A 21,883-nucleotide genomic window follows, 5' to 3' on the forward strand; every position below is an offset into this window, starting at 1 on the left:
GGTTATTTTATAACGTAACGGGTCTTGTGTAGATGCATTCTAGAAATCAGTGATTCATTGTATCAATGGCAGAGGAGGAAGATTACTTGCATGTGGTGAAAAAAACAAAACATTATAAAGCACATAAAAAAGTATATATTTCTAATCTGGAAATAGTTTCCAATAATGTCCTCCAATGGAACATGATAGGATGGACAGTCATAATTATGGCCCTATATCTGATACACATGTGAAGCAAGCTTGCATACGTTGGAATTATATTGCAAAACAACAACAACAACAACAACAAAGAGCGATAGGACGAGAAGCCTCCTCCGACAGCTCTGCCATTGATGAATTCGCCTGAATACCAAAGAGGCGTGCCCGCTTGTGTGTTATTCTGCGTGGGTGCGTGCGCGCCCCTTACTGTGTTTACGGGACAAGCTTGAAACGGTCAAGTCGCAAATTGGATTTTACAATGTAAATAGAAAGCAGGAGAATCAATCCCGAAGTCGTAAATATCTATTTAAAATTACCTTAGACTGGGTACATCAGTTATTTACTGAACTAGCTAATTGTGCATTTGCTGAAACAGTCATATCGGTGTTTTTAGGAATTACAAGGGATTTAAAACAGAATAAATATGTATCGGTCTCTGTATTCTTTCCGATCCGCGGAGCCCAACTCGCTCCACTTCGGGGCCGGGGAGGGCTTTCTGATCCTGGAACGCAGCAACAAACACTGGTGGCTCGGCTCGCGCTGCAGTTCGGGCGAAACCGGCTACGTTCCCACTTCTTACATCGAAAGGATTCAGGTATGTTTAACGGATTATCACTTTCTCGATTAGTGAAAGTGGGACGTGGATTTTGACAAGCAGGTCCTCCATGCTAGCTTGTTAGCATGATAAAAGAGTGGACCACAGAGAATTTGAACGAGGAGGCGAGGTCCAATTGGTACGTGCATTCCAATAGACCTCACTTCAGTTACTTTTGTGACTTTCATGTGACGGTTCTCCCTGAATGGGAGACGTGAGACAGAGCATTTTGCTCTACTGCATTGCCTGTGCCTCAGTTGTTTCTCATGAATCAAAGCAGATGTATTGGTCACATACACATATTTAGCAGATTGTATTGCGGGTGTAGCGAAGTGCTTGTGTTCCTACCTCCAACAGTGCAGTAATATATAACAACTCATAAAATACACACAAATCTAAAAGTAAAATAATGGAATTAAGAAATATATAAATATTAAGACGAGTAATGCCAGAGTGGCATTGACTAAAATACAGTACAATAGAATACAGAACATACATATGAAATGAGTAAAGCAGAATGTAAACATTATCATACTAGAATGTTTTGCTTCATTATTATACAGTATTTTCCACATTCAATACGCTATGCTAACGTTTACATGTTAACAAAAATATGTTTAGAATAAATAAAAATGTTTCAAATGGGTTAATGAGAGAGGCTTGGCAAGTTCGCAATGCCATCTGGGTGTGCACCGCAGGGGTCGTTGCGATATAAGCCAAAAATGCATGAAAATGTGGCGCAGCATCTGCCATTTGTGTGTGTCACGCGCATCTCAGCTCTCGTGACTGATATGAGATTAGAGCAAGTACAGTACATATGATAAATTGCTTTTAATCACATAACACAAATACAACTGTAAGGGAATTAACTGTGCCAAATCTAGGTCAGTTAGAAAGTTGTAATAGAAGAATGCACAAGCCGCAATTTCGAATTTGGGTTTTGCATCATCAGTTCCTCTTCTCATGTTATTAGTTGCATTCCTTAGAGAGCTGTTTATAACTTGTCAGAAATGTGCAGATCAACAAGCCCATGTCAGCTGTTTTTTATTTAGTTTTTTTGCCCATAGATATTGTTGTAATTTTTTGGTCACTCATATCACATGAGACATGGCAAAATACTTAGAATTGCAAGAAATGTAGCTTTGAAACTGAAACATTTTCTATGTACCCCATGACAAAATGGGTAGAATTGCAGCAAATAAGCTTTAAACCTGCTAAATGTTCTCCACTAACAAGAGAGGTGTGAACAGTTTGTGGCATGAACAGTGCTTGTGCCCATAAAAATAGACGTGGCAGGTGGGGCGTGAGATGTTCCCCAATGCTGGAAGGGGGGTCCCTAGTGAAAAAGTTTGCGAACCCCTGAGTTAGAGCTATGCTTAGATTGTGACAGAATACAGCTACTCTCACAGTTTCATGCATGCATCCATTAGCCCCGAGATGTACTCTTAAGGAGCCTACCATTGCTCCTTAAAAAAACAGAATTCTAGGACCCCTTAGGTATAAAAAAACAACTACTATAGCCAGTAGAAACGCATTGAATAACACATTCATAAATGGCTCAGGAAATATTTACGTTTTTTTCGGATACATATTTAACCTCTTATTTTTGTGGACACAAACCTATCTCCATACTTCCATTCATTTGTATGGGTTACCTTCAGACAAATCTTGTGACACTGAAAACGGAGAACACCATCCTGTTCGTGAGACTGTCCCCTTTCCACAGTGGAGTCATATTTAGGGTTGCAAAGGGCTGGAAACGATCCGGTAAATTTCCGGAAAATTAAGCCCAGGAATTTTGCTTAAATTCATTCAAAAAAAGTTAGCTTATACTAGTGAACCTTTTTTTGTGGGATACACATAAGGCAATTCTAGGTCTTGGGGCATATTTTGGTTAAACTATCTCCAATTCAATGGAATTGCAACCCTCTGCATGCGCAGTGCATTCTTCCATCACATGTACAGCTGATTCTCAAGATCTTGCACACTAAAGAGATGCTATTGAGCCCACACTACTACACTGTCTGAGCCAAGGACTACATGCTTTCTGGTAAGTTTTGATTACAAGACTGGGTGGGGTAAATATATTTATGACATACATCATTTTTTGTTAACTAGTAAATAGTAGCCTACAGCAAAGTGTGTTTAAATAATTTCTAGCTTGTTAACAATTTCTGCTAGTTGGTTTTTGCTACCATGTGGGTTTTAGCTTGCTTGAGTCTGCTAATTGAGGAGTGTTAATTCACCTGTTTCCATACATGTTTCATTTTAAAACATTTATCTTACAAAGGAGTTGTTTAATCTAACTGCTAACTATTTATCTGTACATGGAATTGTATTTGCTTTTATTTATTGTTTTACAAATGTTTTCCTAATCTTTACAGGAAAATGCCACGGGCACTATCTGATGTGTGGAGACATTTCACTGCAGCTAATGTAGAAGGAAAAGCTGTGTACATTTGCAAATACTGCGCCAAATCATATGCGAAGAATGCAACACATCTGGCCAAGTGCATAAAGTTCCATCAGCGCTCACAACAAGTAACCTCAGACAAAAGTCCCTCTACTTCTATTCGAGGTGAAAATGATGAATCAGACACCTTATCGATAGCAACAGTTCATGGTCCTCCTGGAATCAAAAGTTTTTTTGACTCAATGGAGGAACGTAGTCAGTGAAATGCTGATGAATGTCTTGCTCAAGCTGTGGATGCAATTGGTTCACCTCTGATGTTCACAGGCAATGTGTATTGGAAGAGATTTCTGAATGTTCTTTGCCCAGCATACACCCCTCCAACCATACATGCTTTATCTACTTATTTGCTGGATGCAGAGCTAAACAGAGTTCAAGTGAAGGTCAAGCAAATCATAGAGAAAGCAGACTGTATTGCAATCATCTCTGATGGGTGTTCAAATGTTCGTGAGCAAGGAATAATTAACTACATCATCTCCACCCCTCAACCAGTATTCTACAAGAGCACAGACACAAGGGACAACAGACACAAGGGACAACAGACACACTGGTCTCTACATTGCAGATGAGCTGAAGGCAGTTATCAATTACCTTGGACCACAGAAGGTATTTGTACTGGTGATAGACAATGCTGCCAACATGAAGGCTGCTTGGTCTAAAGTTGAGGAGTCCTACCATCACATCACAGCCATTGGCTGTGCTGCTCATGCATTGAATCTGCTCCTCAAGGACATCATGGCACTGAAAACAATGGATACACTCTACAAGAGAGCCAAGGAAATTGTTAGGTATGTGAAGGGTCATCACGTTATAGCAGCAATCTACCTCACCAAGCAAAGTGAGAAGAATAAGAGCACCACATTGAAGCTGCCCAGCAACACCCGGTGGGGTGGTGTTATCATGTTTAACAGTCTCCTGGAGGGAAGGAGTCTCTCCAAGAAATGGCCATATCACAGTCTGCCGATATAGACAGTCCCATCAAGAGGATCCTTCTGGATGATGTATTTTGGGAGAGAGTGGGAAGCAACCTGAAACTCCTGAAACCTATAGCAGTAGCCATTGCATGGATTGAGGGAGACAATGCCATCCTGTCTGATGTTTAGACTCTGCTTGCAGATGTAAGAGAAGAAATCTGTACTGCCCTGCCCACTTCACTGTTGCTCCAAGCAGAGGAAACTGCAGTTCTGAAATACTCCAAAAAGCATGAAGACTTCTGCCTGAAGCCCATACACGCCGCAGCGTACATGTTGGACACCAAGTATGCTGGCAAGAGCATCCTGTCTGGTGCAGAGATCAACAAGGCCTATGGTGTCATCACTACCGTGTCTTGCCTCCTTGGTCTGGATAAGGGTGAAGTTCACTTCCAAGCAAGGGCTTTGGGATGGAGATGCAATATGGCAGTCATGCCGACATATCTCATCAGCCACCTGGTGGAAGGGACTTTGTGGATCTTTCCCCTGTTGCCTCCATCATCCTCTAAATCCCACCAACATCAGCCTCCTCAGAGCGCAACTGGTCATTGTTTGGGAACACACACACCAAAGCACGCAAATTGGTGGGCATCCGGGCAATTTTAGGCTTTTTGAGCCTGACAACGAGCCATCCTCAACAAGGTTGGAAAGTGACAGTGAAGATGAGGCCTCAGAGTCTGATGTTCAAGAGGTGGACATTGAGGAGGTCCAGGGAGAATACATGGAAGCCTGAGAGGAAGACAACCAAAACTTTAGTTTCTAGACTATCATTTTACAGATCTATGTTGAAATTGTTTTTGGGAGATGCGATGGATCATTGGGATCATTCAATATTCCCTTTCTTTCGTTGTTCAGTGAAATCATCCCATGTAAAGAGTCAAATAATTTAAGTTGAATTCGTAACAATTTTTTTGAATCATTGAGTTTATAAACCCTCCATACAAACATGGTCTCTTTTTTGCTTTCTTGAGTAAGGTAGGTGTTTCAGCCTAGCTCAGTGCTTTCTATGGTTGTGGAGCAGCCAGGGGAAAATACAGAGCGTAGGGGTTGGTAATGTTCTCTAGATGCACCGTGACTGGCTCAGTGTTCTGTCACTCATGGGGACACTACCTCACTGCCAAATCTAAGGGTTGACCTCGAAAATTCAAGCCCCTTGGGTGCTGCCATAGAGTTACATTAGAAGTGACCATCCAAGAAGGCTCAAGGTCATTGGCCACAGATAAAATGTAAAATCATGTTATATCTACTGTAGCTTTGATTGCACTGATGTTAACATCATACTTTCAAAATCTTAGCTAGCAGTCATCATTATGAGTCAAGTCAACAATCTATTGACAAATTCTTTTTAATCCTTGTCATATGAAGAACAATTATAGATAAAATGCATCAGTGCTCATCGTCCATTGGACATAAACATTACACAATAAGGTGAAAATCGCAAATTCAACAATGAGTGGTTTGTAAGGAATCAGAGGCTAATTGCAAGCATTGCAAAGCAATCACTAGCCTGCTATTCGGTGGAGTAGATGTGTGGTCCCAATTCTCTTTTCCAAGTTTAAAATTCTAAACATTCAACATTGGCCATGCTGTCAATCCAGCATGATTTCAGCCACGCTCAAAACAACTGTTGACTCTGAACTGAGAAATCTGACTTCAGTGAGTTCAAGACAACTGGGAACTCGGGGAAAAAACTAGCTCCAACTGGGAAAGTCCGTTTTGAATGGTCATCCATCTCAGAATTGTAAATCGGGAACTTGGTGTACAGGGAGAACACTGTAAGAACGCCCAATGTTCTGAATTTTGTTGCTGTACATTTCAAAAGTGCTGAACAAATAGTTATATTGACTACGTTCCTCCTAGCTTGATAATTAATGTCTTAATCAAAGTTACGTGTTGCCTCTTATGCGCTCATCGTTCCCTTATGCCATAGTTTGTACATCTCATTTGTCAGTAGAAACCACATTTGTTTAAGCAAGTCAGCCATATCAGCTGTTTTTTTTTTTAAAGTAAATTAGTCTGAATGAACTGTTTCGCTGCCAGACAAGGCTCCGCTGATAGCCAGGTGTAGCAGTGGTAAGGTGTTGGGACAGCTTTATGTAGATCCTAACAGTTTGTGGGCACCGTTTGTCACTGTTATAGTGCAATTCATCTATTGTTTAGTGTTGTGTAGTGTAGTGGCTTTGCTGGCACGCATCGCCAAAATGTTTTTGTTTGTTTGCCCCACCAAGATTTACATGCTAAAATCGCCACTGGTTTCATGGTCTGGCAAACACCGCTGTAGCTCGGCGAACTTCGACCGCAGATGCGGAAGGCCGACATTGGCAGATGCAGTAGATTGAGACGCATATATCTCTAGCTTAAACTCACGGATTTTGATGGGTATTTTTTTGTTCCTTAGCCATATCCTCCATCTAAACGTGAATGAATTCTCTATTGCGATACGATTCTAGAAACATAAAGCCCTTTACTTTCATATCTCATCAAAATAATTTCACAAATGCTAAATATACACTTACTGTACACTGTTTTAACCGGATTGAACACAGTTGTAGCCAAACGTATTTTTCAGTGACAACACATTTCTGTTGGCCTTCTTCCGTTACACACAGGTGTTGGGAGCATGCTAGATAGCTAATTAGCACAGGTGGTCCCTCTGTCTCCCGTCTGTCTTCCGCAAACATGCGCCGTAACATGGATATATGGCCATGTGGGAACACTAACCGTAACTCTATAAAGGTGTGTATCAATGTAACCTTTTGTTTTTTGAAAGTTATTTCTCGCCGATATGAAAGAGAAGGTCCTTATGCTTCCAAAAGCGTACAGCAAGCGACGTATGTTAATGTTCAAACCTAGCGCCAGGGCTCTTAAAAAAATACAATAAATACAGAAGACACCTTCCTCCTATGACTCTTATGTGTAATGTAATGGAACTGAGAGTCACGATCAAGGGCTAGCATCCCATATGATGTCATAGGCACACAGACGGATGCTTCCATGCACTTTTATTGAGTCAGTGTGAACTGCTTGTTTCTGAGTGTGTGTTGCTGAAATTTCATCTGACGAATCAGTCAAATGAAACCATGCTGAAACAGATCGATATTCCGTGTGGATTCTCTGACTGTGCAGCAGGATTTGCTGTGTCTGTCCCTGTCTGGGTCGTGTAGTAGGTATGTTCCAGTTCAAGAGGGTTTGATTTTGGTTAGATAACTAGATTTTCCGCCCGGAGTCCCATTTTGCCTTTCGGCCAAATGTTTTGTTTGTTTTTGTTTCCAGTTTCATAATCATGAATGCTGATGATGAATATTTCACTCTCTTTTTCTCTCTCTCTCTCTCTGCCCTCCTTTCCTCTGTTCTTCAGGCTCCGGAGCAGGATGAAGTGTTACAGTCTATCGACAGGGCCATCGAAGGGATCCATAACGTGGCCATGAAGAACGGGGGCAAATACAACCTGGAGCAGCGAGACGTGCTACAGTGAGTGCAACATTAGCATGCACACAAACACACACAGATGCACACACACACACTCACGCACACACATTTTCACATTCAGGCACGTGCACAGATAGGGCTCTACTTGTGCAGAACACATGCCCCTTTGCCCTTACAGTCTCCAAAGTGCCCTTTTCAGTGGTAGTAAAATTCCCCCCCAAAAGTTTTATTTAAAAAAAAAAAACCCACTGCCCGCAAGACAAGTCGTTTCATGTCATTTCAGCAAGTCATGACACCATTTCAGATTGTTCTGAAATGGTTTCTGTAGTTAGAAACAGATAAGATACGCATTCCTGCTAAATTTGTTCAAAGACAATTTGAAATAAGCTAATTGATTGAACCCAAATTGGACATTTCAATTGATAGGATTCATATAATATTCAAGAAATATAGTACCCAACATCCGATTTGGAACAAACCTCTTCATAACAATGAAGTCATCCACGGACCCCAACGGCCAGTATACAGTATCAGTTCTCTATGTTTGACAAGTAGTGTATTGCTTGGAGTTTTGTTTATTCATACTATGTAATCTCAGTGAATTTAAGGATGTTCCCCCGTTCAGAGAAATTAGCCATTGAAGTCGCTTGCATTTCCCCTCATAAATTAGTGAAGGTACACCGTTTTGCCCACTAGATGCTGCTGTTCCTGCTACTGCCACACCTTTTTATCAATTTTACTGGTCTCTTGTATTTATTAAGTGGATCACTATTTTTTTTGTTGCAACATTGGGTAGAAAACCAATAGCTTTTGATCATGTAGAAAATAAATTGTGTGGTCATCCTCGCAAGTCAAGCCAGTCCTCCATGAATGCTTTGTCCAAACCGCTCGCCCACACGACGGCCGGTTGGATGTAATGCCAAATTCTGTAAAACAACGTGTTAGACGGCAAATGGTAGAGAAATGAACATTAAATTCTCTAGCACAGCTCTGGTGGACATTCCTGCAGTCAGCATGCCAATTTCACGCTCCCTCAAAACTTGAGACATCTTCGGCGTTGTGTGACAAAACTGCACATTTTAGAGAGGCATTTTATTGTTCCCAGCACAATGTGCACTTGTGTAATGATCATGCTGTTTAATCAGCTTCTTGATATGCCACACCTGTCTGGTTGATTGATTATTTTGGCAAAGAAGAAATGCTCACTAACAGAGATGTAAAATGTGAGAAAAATACACTTTTTTGTGCGTATGGAACATTTCTGGGATATTTTATTTCAGCTCATGAAAGATGGGACCAACACTTTACATGTTTAATTGATATTTTTGTTCAGTGTAGTATCAATAAACAATACACCAAGCCACAGCTTTATACTAGAGTCGTGGCCAAAAGTTTTGAGAATAACACAAATATTAATTTCCACAAAGTTTGCTGATTCAGTGTCTTTAGATATTTTTGTCAGATGTTACTATGGAATACTGAAGTATAATTACATGCATTTCATAAGTGTCAAAGGCTTTTATTGACAATTACATGAAGTTGATGCAAGAGTCAATATTTGCAATGTTGACCCTCCTTTTTCAAGACCTCTGCAATCTACCCTGGCATGCTGTCAATTAACTTCTGGGCCACATCCTGACTGATGGCAGCCCATTCTTGCATAATCAATGCTTGGAGTTGTCAGAATTTGTGGGTTTTTGTTTGTCCACCCGCCTCTTGAGGATTGACCACAAGTTCTCAATGGGATTAAGGTCTGGGGAGTTTCCTGGCCATGGACCCAAAATATCGATGTTTTGTTCCCCGAGCCACTTAGTTATCACTTTTGCCTCATGGCAAGGTGCTCCATCATGCTGGAAAAGGCATTGTTCGTCACCAAACTGTTCCTGGATGGTTGGGAGAAGTTGCTCTCAGAGGATGTGTTGGTACCATTCTTTATTCATGGCTGTGTTCTTAGGCAAAATTGTGAGTGAGCCCACTCCCTTGGCTGAGAAGCAACCGCCACACATGAATGGTCTCAGGATGCCTTTACTGTTGGCATGACACAGGACTGATGGTAGCGCTCACCTTGTCTTCTCCGTACAAGCTTTTTTCCGGATGCCCCAAACAATCGGAAAGGGGATTTATCAGAGAAAATGACTTTACCCCAGTCCTCAGCAGTCCAATCCCTGTACCTTTTGCAGAATATCAGTCTGTCCCTGATGTTTTTCCTGGAGAGAAGCGGCTTCCTTGCTGCCCTTTTTGACACCAGGCCATCCTCCAAAAGTCTTCACCTCACTGTGCGTGCAGATGCACTCACACCTGCCTGCTGCCATTCCTGAGCAAGCTCTACACTGGTGGTGCCCCGATCTCGCAGCTGAATCAACTTTAGGAGATGGTCCTGGTGCTTGCTGGACTTTCTTCGGTGCCCTGAAGCCTTCTTCACAACAATTGAACCGCTCTCCTTGAAGTTCTTGATGATCCGATAAATGGTTGATTTAGGTGCAATCTTACTGGCAGCAATATCCTTGCCTGTGAAGCCCTTTTTGTTCAAAGCAATGATGATGGCACGTGTTTCCTTGCAGGTAACCATGGGCGACAGAGGAAGAACAATGATTCCAAGCACCACCCTCCTTTTGAAGCTTCCAGTCTGTTGTTCAAACTCAATCAGCATGACATTGTGATCTCCAGCCTTGTCCTCGTCAACACTCACACCTGTGTTAACGAGAGAATCACTGACATGATGTCAGCTGGTCCTTTTGTGGCAGGGCTGAAATGCAGTGCAAATGTTTTTGGTGGATTCAGTTCATTTGCAGGGCAAAGAGGGACTTTGCAATTAATTGCAATTCATCTAATTGCTCTTCATAACATTCTGGATGGAGTATATGCAAATTGCCATCATACAAACTGAGGCAGCAGACTTTGTGAAAATTAATATTTGTGTCATTCTGAAAACATTTGGCCACGACTCTACTTGTCAAACATAGAGAACTTATATTGTATACTTGCTGTTGGGGTGGGCTTGGTGTGGTGGGTCCGTGGGTGGCTTTTGCCATTTCTTTTGGTCTCACTCATGTCTCACTCATTGTTAGGAAGAATTTTTGTCCAAATCGGATGTTAGTTACTATATTTATTAAATATTATATCAATTCTATAAATGAAAAGGGCCAATTTGTGTGAAATCATTTAGCTTAATTTCTCAGAGATAATAATGTTGAAGGAATTCTAGTCTGTTCTGAAATAATTTCGGTAGTTAGAAACAGATAAATCTGAGATGGTGGGAGTCGAAATCCTATTTCTTGTGCTTTTTGAAGTGGAATAACGCAGAGGTAAATCGCAATCAGTAAAAGAAATCAAGCTAGCTAACTAGCAGATTTACATCAGTCATCAACGTCATGATCAGCTGATGGACTTTACAGAAAAACCACATGATTTTACGTGTGGAAAATCACATGAAATCAGGCCCGCTTTCACATGTAGTTTCATGTTATCACGTTGCTTGACATGTTATCACATTAACTTCACACAAGATCACATGAAAACATGTGTACACGTCAAATACAGGTGTTTTTTCCGTAAGTGAGCCCACCCTTTTTTTCACAATGTCAATAAAGCTGTAAACTAGCTTGAATAAATCAAATCAAATCAAATGTATTTATATAGCCCTTCGTACATCAGCTGATATCTCAAAGTGCTGTACAGAAACCCAGCCTAAAACCCCAAACAGCAAGCAATGCATGTGAAAGAAGCACGGTGGCTAGGAAAAACTCCCTAGGAAAAACTCCCTAGAAAGGCCAAAAACCTAGGAAGAAACCTAGAGAGGAACCAGGCCATGAGGGCTGGCCAGTCCTCTTCTGGCTGTGCAGGGTGGATATTATAACAGAGCATGGTCAAGATGTTAAAATGTTCATAAATGACCAGCATGGTCAAATAATAATAATCATAGTAGTTGTCGAGGGTGCAACAAGCACGTCCGGTGAACAGGTCAGGGTTCCATAGCCGCAGGCAGAACAGTTGAAACTGGAGCAGCAGCACGGCCAGGTGGACTGGGGACAGCAAGGAGTCATCATACCAGGTAGTCCTGAGGCATGGTCCTAGGGCTCAGGTCCTCCGAGAGAAAGACAGAAAGAGAGAATTAGAGAGAGCATATTTAAATTCACACAGGACACCGGATAAGACAAGAGAAATACTCCAGATGTAACAGACTGACCCTAGCCCCCCGACACATAAACTACTGCAGCATAAATACTGGAGGCTGAGACAGGAGGGATCAGAAGACACTGTGGCCCCATCCGATGATACCCCCGGACAGGGCCAAACAGGCAGGATATAACCCCACCCACTTTGCCAAAGCACAGCCCCTACACCACTAGAGGGATGTCTCCAACCACCAACTTACCGTCCTAAGACAAGGCCGAGTATAGCCCACAACGATCTCCGCCATGGCACAACCCAAGGGGGAGCGCCAACCCAGACAGGAAGACCACGTCAGTGACTCAACCCACTCAAGTGACGCACCCCTCCCACGGACGGCATGGAAGAACACCAGTAAGCCAGTGACTCAGCCCCTGTAAAAGGGTTAGAGGCAGAGAATCCCAGTGGAAAGAGGGGAACCGGCAAGGCAGAGACAGCAAGGGCGGTTCGTTGCTCCAGCCTTTCCGTTCACCTTCACACTCCTAGGCCAGACTATACTTAATCATAGGACCTACTGAAGAGATAAGTCTTCAGTAAAGACTTAAAGGTTGAGACTGAGTCTGCGTCTCTCACATTGGTAGGCAGTTTGAATACAATTTGTGATGATGAGTGAGTATGTTGCAGAAATAAATTGGCCTATGTAAAAATAAATAATGTTTTGGCTACTGAGGCATTTAGAGCACCTGTCCCCTGAAAGGTCTGTGCACGGCCCTGCTCCTATTGTTATACCATACACAACCACGCATGCAAACTAGTCTCATGTTGTCTGGTATTGAATGGTCGCTATGTAGAACCGTCACGCTGCAGGTTCCTGATTGGTGCATCTTCTGCATTGTGATCAGTTATCTTCATAAGCTGCATCTGAAATAGCCCCCTATTCATTATATAGCCTGGTCCACTATTTTAGTAGTATTAAATGCCGTTTCAGACATAGCCACTGTCTCTCGCTCTCTCTCGATCTCTCTCTGTGTGTGTCTGTCTGGAACAGGAAGTTGATCCATCACAGGAAGGAGACCCTGTCAAGGCGAAGTCCAACTCCATCCAGTCACAAGCAGGGCCTGCCCTCATCTACCAGTGAACTGTCCCTCAGCCACACCCCTCAACCACCCAATGGGGTCAGCCGCACCCTGTCAGAGAGTACCGACAATGTTCAAGGGCTTTACCAGGTATTGCAGACTAGTATTCGTACACACCTGAGCAAGAATCCTTCATAGTCCATATTTTGCGGAACCTGAGACAAGTGCATGCACATAAATATCCTGATATTTACTCTGATTTACTCTTCTCTCTTGCAGGTGCCACCTCAGCCCCGCCGTGCAGCACCCATAACCCCTCCCCCTCCTGAGAAACAAAGAGCCAGCCGACGCCCAGGTGACTGTCTCACCATCACCATGGAGACGCAGAGCTACTCATCTTCTATCCGGACACACACAAGCGCACACACATACACACTACTCATGCAATCTACTGCAACATTACTTCTACACTGACTCTATCCTCTCCCGCACTTCCTTAGTTTTCCTTGTTCTCTCTTTCTCAGCAGAGTTTTCCATTCCTCCTCCTCCTGGCCCAGCCCCTCCTGCCGGGACTGGCCTGTCCCCCTCGGTCAGCTCCGCCTCCCTGGACTCTGTCTCCTCCCACTCGGTGGTGTCCTCTGATGTCAGCCTGACAAGCGTTGCCAGCACCCCGCCCCCAGTGCCAAGCCGTGTGAAGCCCCCACCCCATCCTCCAGACGACGTGCCACCCTCTACCCCCTCTCCCCAGCCAGTTCCCTCAAAGAAGGGCCATGCCCCCCAACCTCCACCACCACAGCCCACTCCACCACCACAGCCCAGCACCGAGGACCAAACAGAAACCGACTGGCCTCTTGCTCCGCCCTCTGTCGCTGAAAGCACCCCCGGCAGCCCCTCTCACTCAGAGCCTGTCCCCGGGACAACAGGGGCGGAGCTTATCGAGCTGGTTCGGAGCAACACAGGCCTGAGTTACGAGCTGTCTCGGGTGGCGGTGGGGGTGGTCGTGGGTCACCTGCAGACCACCCTTCCTCAAGCCTCCTCTGCCTTAGAGAAGGTCCTCCTCTCATTGGTAGAGAGCAAGGTCAGTCACGTAACCGTGTAGTTGTAGGATGTCAACTAACTTGCTCCAATATATGGAATTTCATGTTAGGACTGTGTTTTAACCACACCTTCCAGAACAGGGTTCTCCAACTGGCAGCCCGCTGACCGAATTTGGGCTGCAGTGATTTTAAGTTTTCAGAGCTTGTTTTTTTTTTCATTTTTATTGTTGGACATAAATGACTGTAAAAACACCAGCAAATCAGCTCAAAGTAATTATAATTTTGGAAATCTGTTCCAAAGTATTCCCACATTATAGAGATTATATGTGATCCTATACAAATGTAATCAAGATTTGAAATGTGTATTTGTATTAAGGCTCCCCATTTAAGGCTCCCTCTTCCTGTGGTCCAGCAACATTAAAGCAGTTATATACAAGAAAAAAATATATTACATGACATTACATTTCATAACACTTTTCACAACACATTAAGTGTGTTCCCTCAGGCCACTACTCTACTATCACGTCTCTACATTACAAAATCCATGTGTACGTGTGTGTACTGTAGAGCGTGTGTCGTATCATGTGTATGTGTGTCTCTTCACAGTCCTCGCTGTTCTATAAGGTGTATTTTTATCTGTTTTTGAAATCTGATTCAACTGCTCTATGTAGTACGGTGCGCCCCCCAGATTCTGTTCTTGACTTGGGGATTGTGAAGAAACCTCTGGTGGCATGTTTTGTGGGGCATGCATGGGTGTCTGAGCTGTGTGCTAGTAGTTTAGACAGACACCTCGGTGCATACAGCATGTCAACACTTCTTACAAAAACAAGGAGTGATGAAGTCAGTCTCTCCCCCACTTTGAGCCAGGAGAGATTTACATGCATATTATTAATGTTAGCTCTCCTTGTACATTTCAGGGCCAGCCATGCTGCCCTGTTCTGAGCCAATTGTAATTTTCAGAGGTCCCTCTTTGTGGCAGCTGACCATACTACTGAACAGTAGTCCCAGTGTGACAAAACTAGGGCCTGTAGGACCTGCCTTGTTGATAGTGTTGTTAAGAAGGCAGAGTAGCGCTTTATTGTGGACAGACTTCTCCCCATCTTAGCTACTGTTGTATCAAATTATTACATTTTGGTCAAATATTATTTATGTTTGGGCTTCTTGCCGTCAATTTGCGGTCAACAAATGAATTGTAAATTATATACCGGCCCCCTGACCATCCACTCAAGAAAGCATCGGCCCGCGGCTGAAATCTAGTTGACGACCCCTGCTCTAAGAAGTGACGTGGTCAAATGCGCACGTTATACATCCGCGCCTGATGAGAAACTGTACACAAAGAAACCCGGAAAGCCTGCAAACTACAATGCTCTTTATACTGACTATAATTGTGACAATGTTTCCATCCGAAGTGGCTCTTTGGCAGGTCAAACAGATTCCACGTGCACGTAACATACCTCTCCCCGTAGGATCAGAGATCTGCGTTGCCACAGGGACAAGTGTGTCACGATGAACAGCGCCTGGAGGTCATATTAGGCGACCTCGCCCGTCACGTCGACGACTCTCAGCAGCGCAGCTGGGCCCTTTACGAAGACCACTCCCTCATCGCATGTTACCTTGAGGAGCTGCTGAAGATACTGGTGAGGCACATGAACTCGGGGACAGTTGACTCAGGGCTGGTACCTGGATAACGGATGTGTCCAAAATGGCACCCTATTTCCTGTTTAGCGCACTATATGGAGAATAGGGTTCTGCTTGGGACGGAGCCAAACACTTTCCTTGATTACCTGTTGGGATTTGATGTGAGAGGACCACTGAGACCTTTGGTAATTGTTGAATCTAAGGAAGTGTGTGTGTGTCTGTGTGTGTGTCCGTCCAGACGGATGCAGATCCAGTGGTGTGTAAGAGGATGTGCAGGGTCAACCACTCTGAGCCAGTGCTGTCACTCGTGTCCTACTATCAGATGGTAAGAGATTCTACTCCCACACCGCCGCTACTGTTCTCCTGTTGCCCACCCAAGAGTACCGCACTATTGTTAAATGTGTTGTTGGTGCTAGGAATGTACTTCATTATCATAGATTGAGTGACGTCTCACTGGCACGTTGTAAGCGATGTGTAACTGTGTGTTACTTCCTGTGCCACTGTGCAGGAGCACCGAGTGTCTCTACGCCTGCTGTTGCTCAAGGTGTTTGGGGCGATGTGTAGCCTGGACTCTGCCCTCATCTCCACCCTCCTCAACTCCATCCTGCCCATGGAGCTGGCCAGAGACCTGCAGACTGACACACAGGGTGAGGAGGCCTCCCCTCCTTTCTCTCTTTCTCTTTCTTTCTTTCTTTCTTTCTTTCTTTCTTTCTTTCTCTCTTTCTTTCTCTCTCTTTCTCTCTCTTCTCTCTCTCTCTCTCTTTCTCTCTCTCTCTCTCTCTCTCTTTGGGACCTCTGTGTCCTTCCTTATGTCATTCTGATTCAGCCTCTATTATTCAGCATATCTGTGCCCCTCTATATCTCTTTCATTAATGTGTGTGTGCCTGTATCTCTTTCATTAATGTGTGTGTGCCTGTATCTCCTTCATTAATGTGTGTGTGCCTGTATCTCCTTCATTAATGTGTGTGTGCCTGTATCTCCTTCATTAATGTGTGTGTGCCTGTATCTCCTTCATTAATGTGTGTGTGCCTGTATCTCCTTCATTAATGTGTGTGTGCCTGTATCTCCTTCATTAATGTGTGTGTGCCTGTATCTCCTTCATTAATGTGTGTATGCCTGTATCTCCTTCATTAATGTGTGTGTGCCTGTATCTCCTTCATTAATGTGTGTGTGCCTGTATCTCCTTCATTAATGTGTGTGTGCCTGTATCTCCTTCATTAATGTGTGTGTGCCTGTATCTCCTTCATTAATGTGTGTGTGCCTGTATCTCCTTCATTAATGTGTGTGTGCCTGTATCTCCTTCATTAATGTGTGTGTGCCTGTATCTCCTTCATTAATGTGTGTGTGCCTGTATCTCCTTCATTAATGTGTGTGTGCCTGTATCTCCTTCATTAATGTGTGTGTGCCTGTATCTCCTTCATTAATGTGTGTGTGCCTGTATCTCCTTCATTAATGTGTGTGCCTGTATCTCCTTCATTAATGTGTGTGTGCCTGTATCTCCTTCATTAATGTGTGTGTGCCTGTATCTCCTTCATTAATGTGTGTGCGCCTGTATCTCCTTCATTAGAGCATCAGAAGATGTGCTACACAGCCTTGGTCCTGACTATGATCTTCTCTATGGGGGAGCAGGTGCCATATCACCACTATGGTACGTGCAATATCCCCTAACCCCCTTAAATATCACCACAATATTGCTTTAAAAGCCAAATGTATCAGCTATAGAAACAAAAGTCCAAAATGTATATATTGATTGATTGATAGAATTGACATTTTCTCCTCTCTCTCTGTCTCTCTCCATCCCTCCCTGCGCAGAGCACTTAAACGCTAGCTTTGTTCAGTTCCTGCTAGATGTGGTAGAGGAGGGTCTTCCCTCTGACCCCACGGAACAACTCCCTGACCTTTGCGTCAACCTCATCCTGGCCTTCAACCTGCATCTCACAGGTGAGTCGACAGAGGCTTTAGACAGAGCAAGCACCTTTTTGTTTTTAGCCATCTGCAGTTGCTGCATCCATTTTGGACTTCACTTCTAAATGATTAATATGTACCCATTGATTCCTGACGAACATAACTTATAAACGCCTCATGACGAGCTTAGTTCAACTATCGTACCCCGTCAGAACCCAGAATATAAGCTTGTTTTACTCCAATGTTTGTAAACAAAAGTAGTAGTAAACATACACTGTGTAGTCTCAAAATAAGGTTAAAACTATAATCGTTATATCATGGATGGTCATTCCTTGCATTCATAGATCTGTCTATAAATGTGAGAGTGGCTACAATTCTCCAGCCCCATCCCTCAGCTTTGTTCCCGAAACATTGGCTGGTAAACGCTTTGTTAGTGTTTCAACTGCGGATTGCCACTTTTCAACCTCATATTCATCGTGATCTGCAGCACCATACCAATTTAATAATGTATTTAATCTATGTGAGGTGAAGAAATGGTGAAGGGCCCCTTTAATGTGCTATCAGAATAGTGAATCGGGAATGTTCCCTATCGACTGCTTTAGGTTTTGGGATAATGGAGACCCGAGTCCTCTTTTTGAAAGATTTTGAGTTACTTTAACTGTGTGTGTTTGACCTTGGAAGTGTGGTATTTGTGGTAATGTAAAGTGTGTTATTTGAAGGTGTGCACTGTCTGTTCTGTCTCTCTCTCAGTGCCCAGCAGCAACGTGATAATGCAGACTTTGATCAAGAAAAACGTGAAGCTCTTTTCTGAGAAAATAGTGCTGCTACTAAACCGAGGAGGTGAGGCACACACTTGTTAACATGGATTTTATTCAATATATTTCAATTCAATACATTTCAATTCAATACATTTCAATTCATTCATTTTTTTCCCCCCCAACCCACTCTCATTCCTTTGCCATTTGTTTACTGTTTTTACATTCTATGCTTCCTTTTTATCTCTCTCTTACTTGGTCTTTCTCTCCTCTCCAGATGACCCTGTGTGTGTCTTTAAACATGCTCCCCCTGCCCCACACTCAGTTCTTAAGTTCCTGCAGGATGTCTTCGCCAGCCAAGACTCTGCTAACATCTTCTACCGCACGGACATGATGGTGATGATAGATATTGCTGTTCGATGCATCTCTGACCTCTCACCTGGGGAAAAGGTGAGACTGATACGCACACCACGCCTCTTTCCATTGACCAGCCAGCAGGCACCCTCGCCATGACATCATCCCGAAACAGGAAAGCGAATGTCCTCTGTATAATGACTGTGTTAATGGCCTCTCTCTCTCTCTCTCTCTCTCTCTCTCTCTCTCTCTCTCACCTTCCCATCTTTTTATTTTTTTCCTCCTCCTCCCAGTTGAGAATGGAGTACCTCGCGCTCATGCACTCCGTCATGCGCTCCACAGACTACCTGGAGCACCGGCACCGCCTCTCCGACCTGCAGGGCGCGCTGCAAAGGATTCTAAGAGAGGACGACTCGGGAGCGGACGAGGGCGGGGCCACGGCCAAACAGATGGATAAGCTAATAGTGCAGGAGATCTACAAGGAATTCCCTCAGATCAGAGACACCTAGGACGACTGAATACGACAGGGGTGGTGTGCACTCATGAGTCGGTAGTCTGTCTCCTTTATACCGAGGGATGGTACTGTGGCGCTTCCTAGGGTTGACAAAGGACTGTAGTCAGCCACATTAGTTTCTGAGTGTTACAACCCTCCTTCACACTTTTTACAGTTATGACATAAGAGATGGCGTGAGCACCAGCTGTCACGGCAGTTTATTGCATCCATTGTGTTATGATAATGCTATGTAGCTCTTATGACGGAGGATTCAAGTGAAGTGTTACCCAACAGCATACTGCATTGTGCTTTAAATGTACTCCCTTGTACTGAGGGACCAAACTGCGGTGTGAACGGAGGGCCTTGTAAACCCTGGGACTGGTGTGCTGTATACTGTCTTCTTACTTTCAGTCTATTCATGTGTCTTGATCACTCTTATTCCTCACCACCTGGCATGGCCTGACAGTATGTTACTAAGACAGTTCAAAGAAAAGACAAACTAGGTGATTTATACTGATTAAACAAAACATTCTGGTCCAGTTTCCTAGACACAGATGAAGCCAAGTTCTGGACTGAAAAGCGTGCTCAATGGAGAATCTACATTAACCAGGCTTAATCTGTGTCCTGGAAACCAGACCTCTGACAATAATACATTCTAGGCATTGAGGTTAGTTTAATACTCACTATTTATTGCAATGGCAATGCTGCTACATGAGCCTCATTTACCTTAATATCTATGGCTGTGATTCTCTGACTGAGCACAACTTGTTACCATGCTTTCGCCATTACCTGTTACCTTGCTTTCGCCATTACCTGTTACCTTGCTTTCGCCATTACCTGTTACCATGCTTTCGCCATTACTTGTTACCTTGCTTTCGCCATTACCTGTTACCATGCTTTTGCCATTTCTTGTTACCTTGCTTTCTTCCCTACACTTTATCTACAGTAACCTCCACTCTAGGCATGGCTAAACTATGACATGCTCTAAATTCTTCTCAACCAGACCACTCCTACTCTGCTCTGCTGCTTGTGCTGTAGATGGAACGTAACGGTACTGTAATAACAAGCTGTAACACGCTGCTTCTACATACTAAGCCTTGACTAACTTCCTATATAGCTATAGCTCTCTGAAAGGGAATATAGATATTTATTCATAGGAAATAATAAGGGATTGATAAGATTCGATTGGTCAGTATTTTTTATTTTTTAAATGTAGTCTGGGGTTAACTAAGGCACTTGTCACCTAGATTGATTGATTGCTTTTCCCTGATCATTTTGGTCTGAAATCTATCAGTTACCACAGTATGGTGTCTCCCATCCTTAGGATGGCACTCTACTATGCCCCCTACTGTAATTTAACCCTTTACTATAGTACCCCTGAGAATCAGTCTACAAGACACAAAGCATATCTTCTTAGTTTCCACCAGTTTTGCTCGACACACAATTTTTATTTTGCAAATCTCACTCTTTACTGACTTCTCTGAGTCTCTGTCTCCCTCTCCGTCAGAGCTCTTTCTCTCTTTGTGTCATAGTTTATTTTTACTTGGCTCTGTTACAGCTAATAGGGGAAGTGTTTGTGGCAAAATAGTCGTGGCCATCCTGATGCACGTATACCTTTTAACACACACTTAAAAGGAAGTGTTTACACACATAAACATATATACCAGAGTGTATTTTCTCTGACGTATGTGTTTTTATTATCCAGTGTTCATGCATAAAGCTATGCATGTGTGTGTCTATGTACGGTTTGTGTTTATTTTCGTAACTATGTATGGTTTTATCATTGTCCCTGTAGGTTTGAGCCTCCATTGTCCCTTAAGGTACGACTGTGTAATAGTAATAAAACCAACTGAACTATATTTTCCCAATTAAATATATCTGAAATGGTTGTTCAGAGAGGGGTGACGCAACAAAGTGTATTTTCTTAATGTTTACCATCAACTAATAAACATCTCAATGAACAGTGAGTGTTCCATTTTTTTTTTTTTTTTGAGTGTACTGTACAAATTTGGGGTAAATATCAACATTTTAATAAAACAAGAGGGTTTTTACGCATATTTAGCAATACCAAATGTTTGCCATTTATTTGAAATAGTATTTTGAAAAAGTAGGGTCGAACATTTTGTGAGAGGAAATGCTTAATTCTTACTGTAGTCTAGGCCTATAAAAATATGAAGCGTTTATGGTGGGACACTAAGGCTTTATAAGTGGGATGCACTGTTGAACGCTACATCGCGAGGGGTTCGTGCTGATTGTACGGAGATTGTGGCAGCTGGTTAAAAGGCGTCCCTTGACAAGGCAAGAACAACATGTACGTCAGAACTGCAGTATTATCATAAGGAGCGCTATACTTGGAATACGGAGGAGGAATGGAGGGAAAAAGAGAGGCAGAGGAGGTCTAAGAGAGAGAATGGGAGGAAGAGGGTGAGCTTGAGTCGGTTGAAAATGGTGGGAAAAAGGGAGATGGTTTGTTAAAGAAGGATGGTAGAAAGTGTAAGCAGAGTGAGTTGAAGACAGGAGGGGAAATGGAAGTGAATGAGGGTGAAGTATCGGAGGTGACAGGTGTGGTGAAGTTCTCTGCTGGTCAGAGAGAGCAGGCTCTCCACTTTAAACAAATGAGGGCAAGAGATGTGAATTGTTTTGCTCTCAAGAAAAGGGCGCCATTGAGTGGAGTGATTACTGGGGTCACGGTAAATGTGAAAGTTGACCAACTGAAGGGGAAGATTCCCAGTATTTGTGACGCTCACCATTTGGTGCGACGCAGACAGGGTGGCGTGAGTGGTGAAACAGAAGAGTCGTTGTCTGCTGTTTTGATGTTGAGTCTTTGGCCGACAAAGTGATGGTAGGATATT

At 43.3% G+C, this 21,883-nt stretch overlaps 1 protein-coding gene across 3 annotated transcripts; it reads left to right on the top strand.

Moving 5' to 3' along the window:
* The first annotated feature begins 19 nt into the window (after positions 1-19).
* nckipsd (NCK interacting protein with SH3 domain) lies at positions 20-20,994 on the top strand. Of its 3 annotated transcripts, none has more exons than XM_014131919.3 (13): positions 20-793; positions 7,593-7,705; positions 12,822-12,999; positions 13,129-13,204; positions 13,377-13,927; positions 15,353-15,523; positions 15,763-15,849; positions 16,033-16,171; positions 17,092-17,172; positions 17,337-17,465; positions 18,180-18,269; positions 18,462-18,634; positions 18,832-20,994. In XM_014131919.3, exons 1-13 carry the CDS (start codon positions 623-625, stop codon positions 19,045-19,047), a joined length of 2,175 nt encoding a protein of 724 aa, XP_013987394.1. In that variant the 5' UTR covers positions 20-622; the 3' UTR covers positions 19,048-20,994. The 3 variants fall into 3 exon arrangements, with proteins under 3 accessions (XP_013987394.1, XP_013987393.1, XP_013987395.2); XM_014131918.3 differs by having other exon boundaries at positions 23-793; positions 13,374-13,927; XM_014131920.3 differs by lacking the exon at positions 20-793 and adding an exon at positions 6,799-6,970 and having other exon boundaries at positions 13,374-13,927.
* The last annotated feature ends 889 nt before the right edge of the window (positions 20,995-21,883 follow it).

This window comes from Salmo salar, chromosome 12 (assembly GCF_965601325.2).
Source record: "Salmo salar chromosome 12, fSalSal1, whole genome shotgun sequence".
Classification (NCBI taxonomy): Eukaryota; Metazoa; Chordata; class Actinopteri; order Salmoniformes; family Salmonidae; genus Salmo; species Salmo salar.

What these genes read in the sequence shown, in the direction of transcription:
- nckipsd (XM_014131918.3), top strand. Translation starts at nt 623, where the DNA reads ATGTATCGGTCTCTGTATTCTTTCCGATCCGCGGAGCCCAACTCGCTC. An exon ending in CTTACATCGAAAGGATTCAG is followed by an intron (nt 794 to 7,592) that starts GTATGTTTAACG and finishes TCTGTTCTTCAG; the next exon opens with GCTCCGGAGCAGGATGAAGT. An exon ending in AAGAGCCAGCCGACGCCCAG is followed by an intron (nt 13,205 to 13,373) that starts GTGACTGTCTCA and finishes TCTCTTTCTCAG; the next exon opens with CAGAGTTTTCCATTCCTCCT.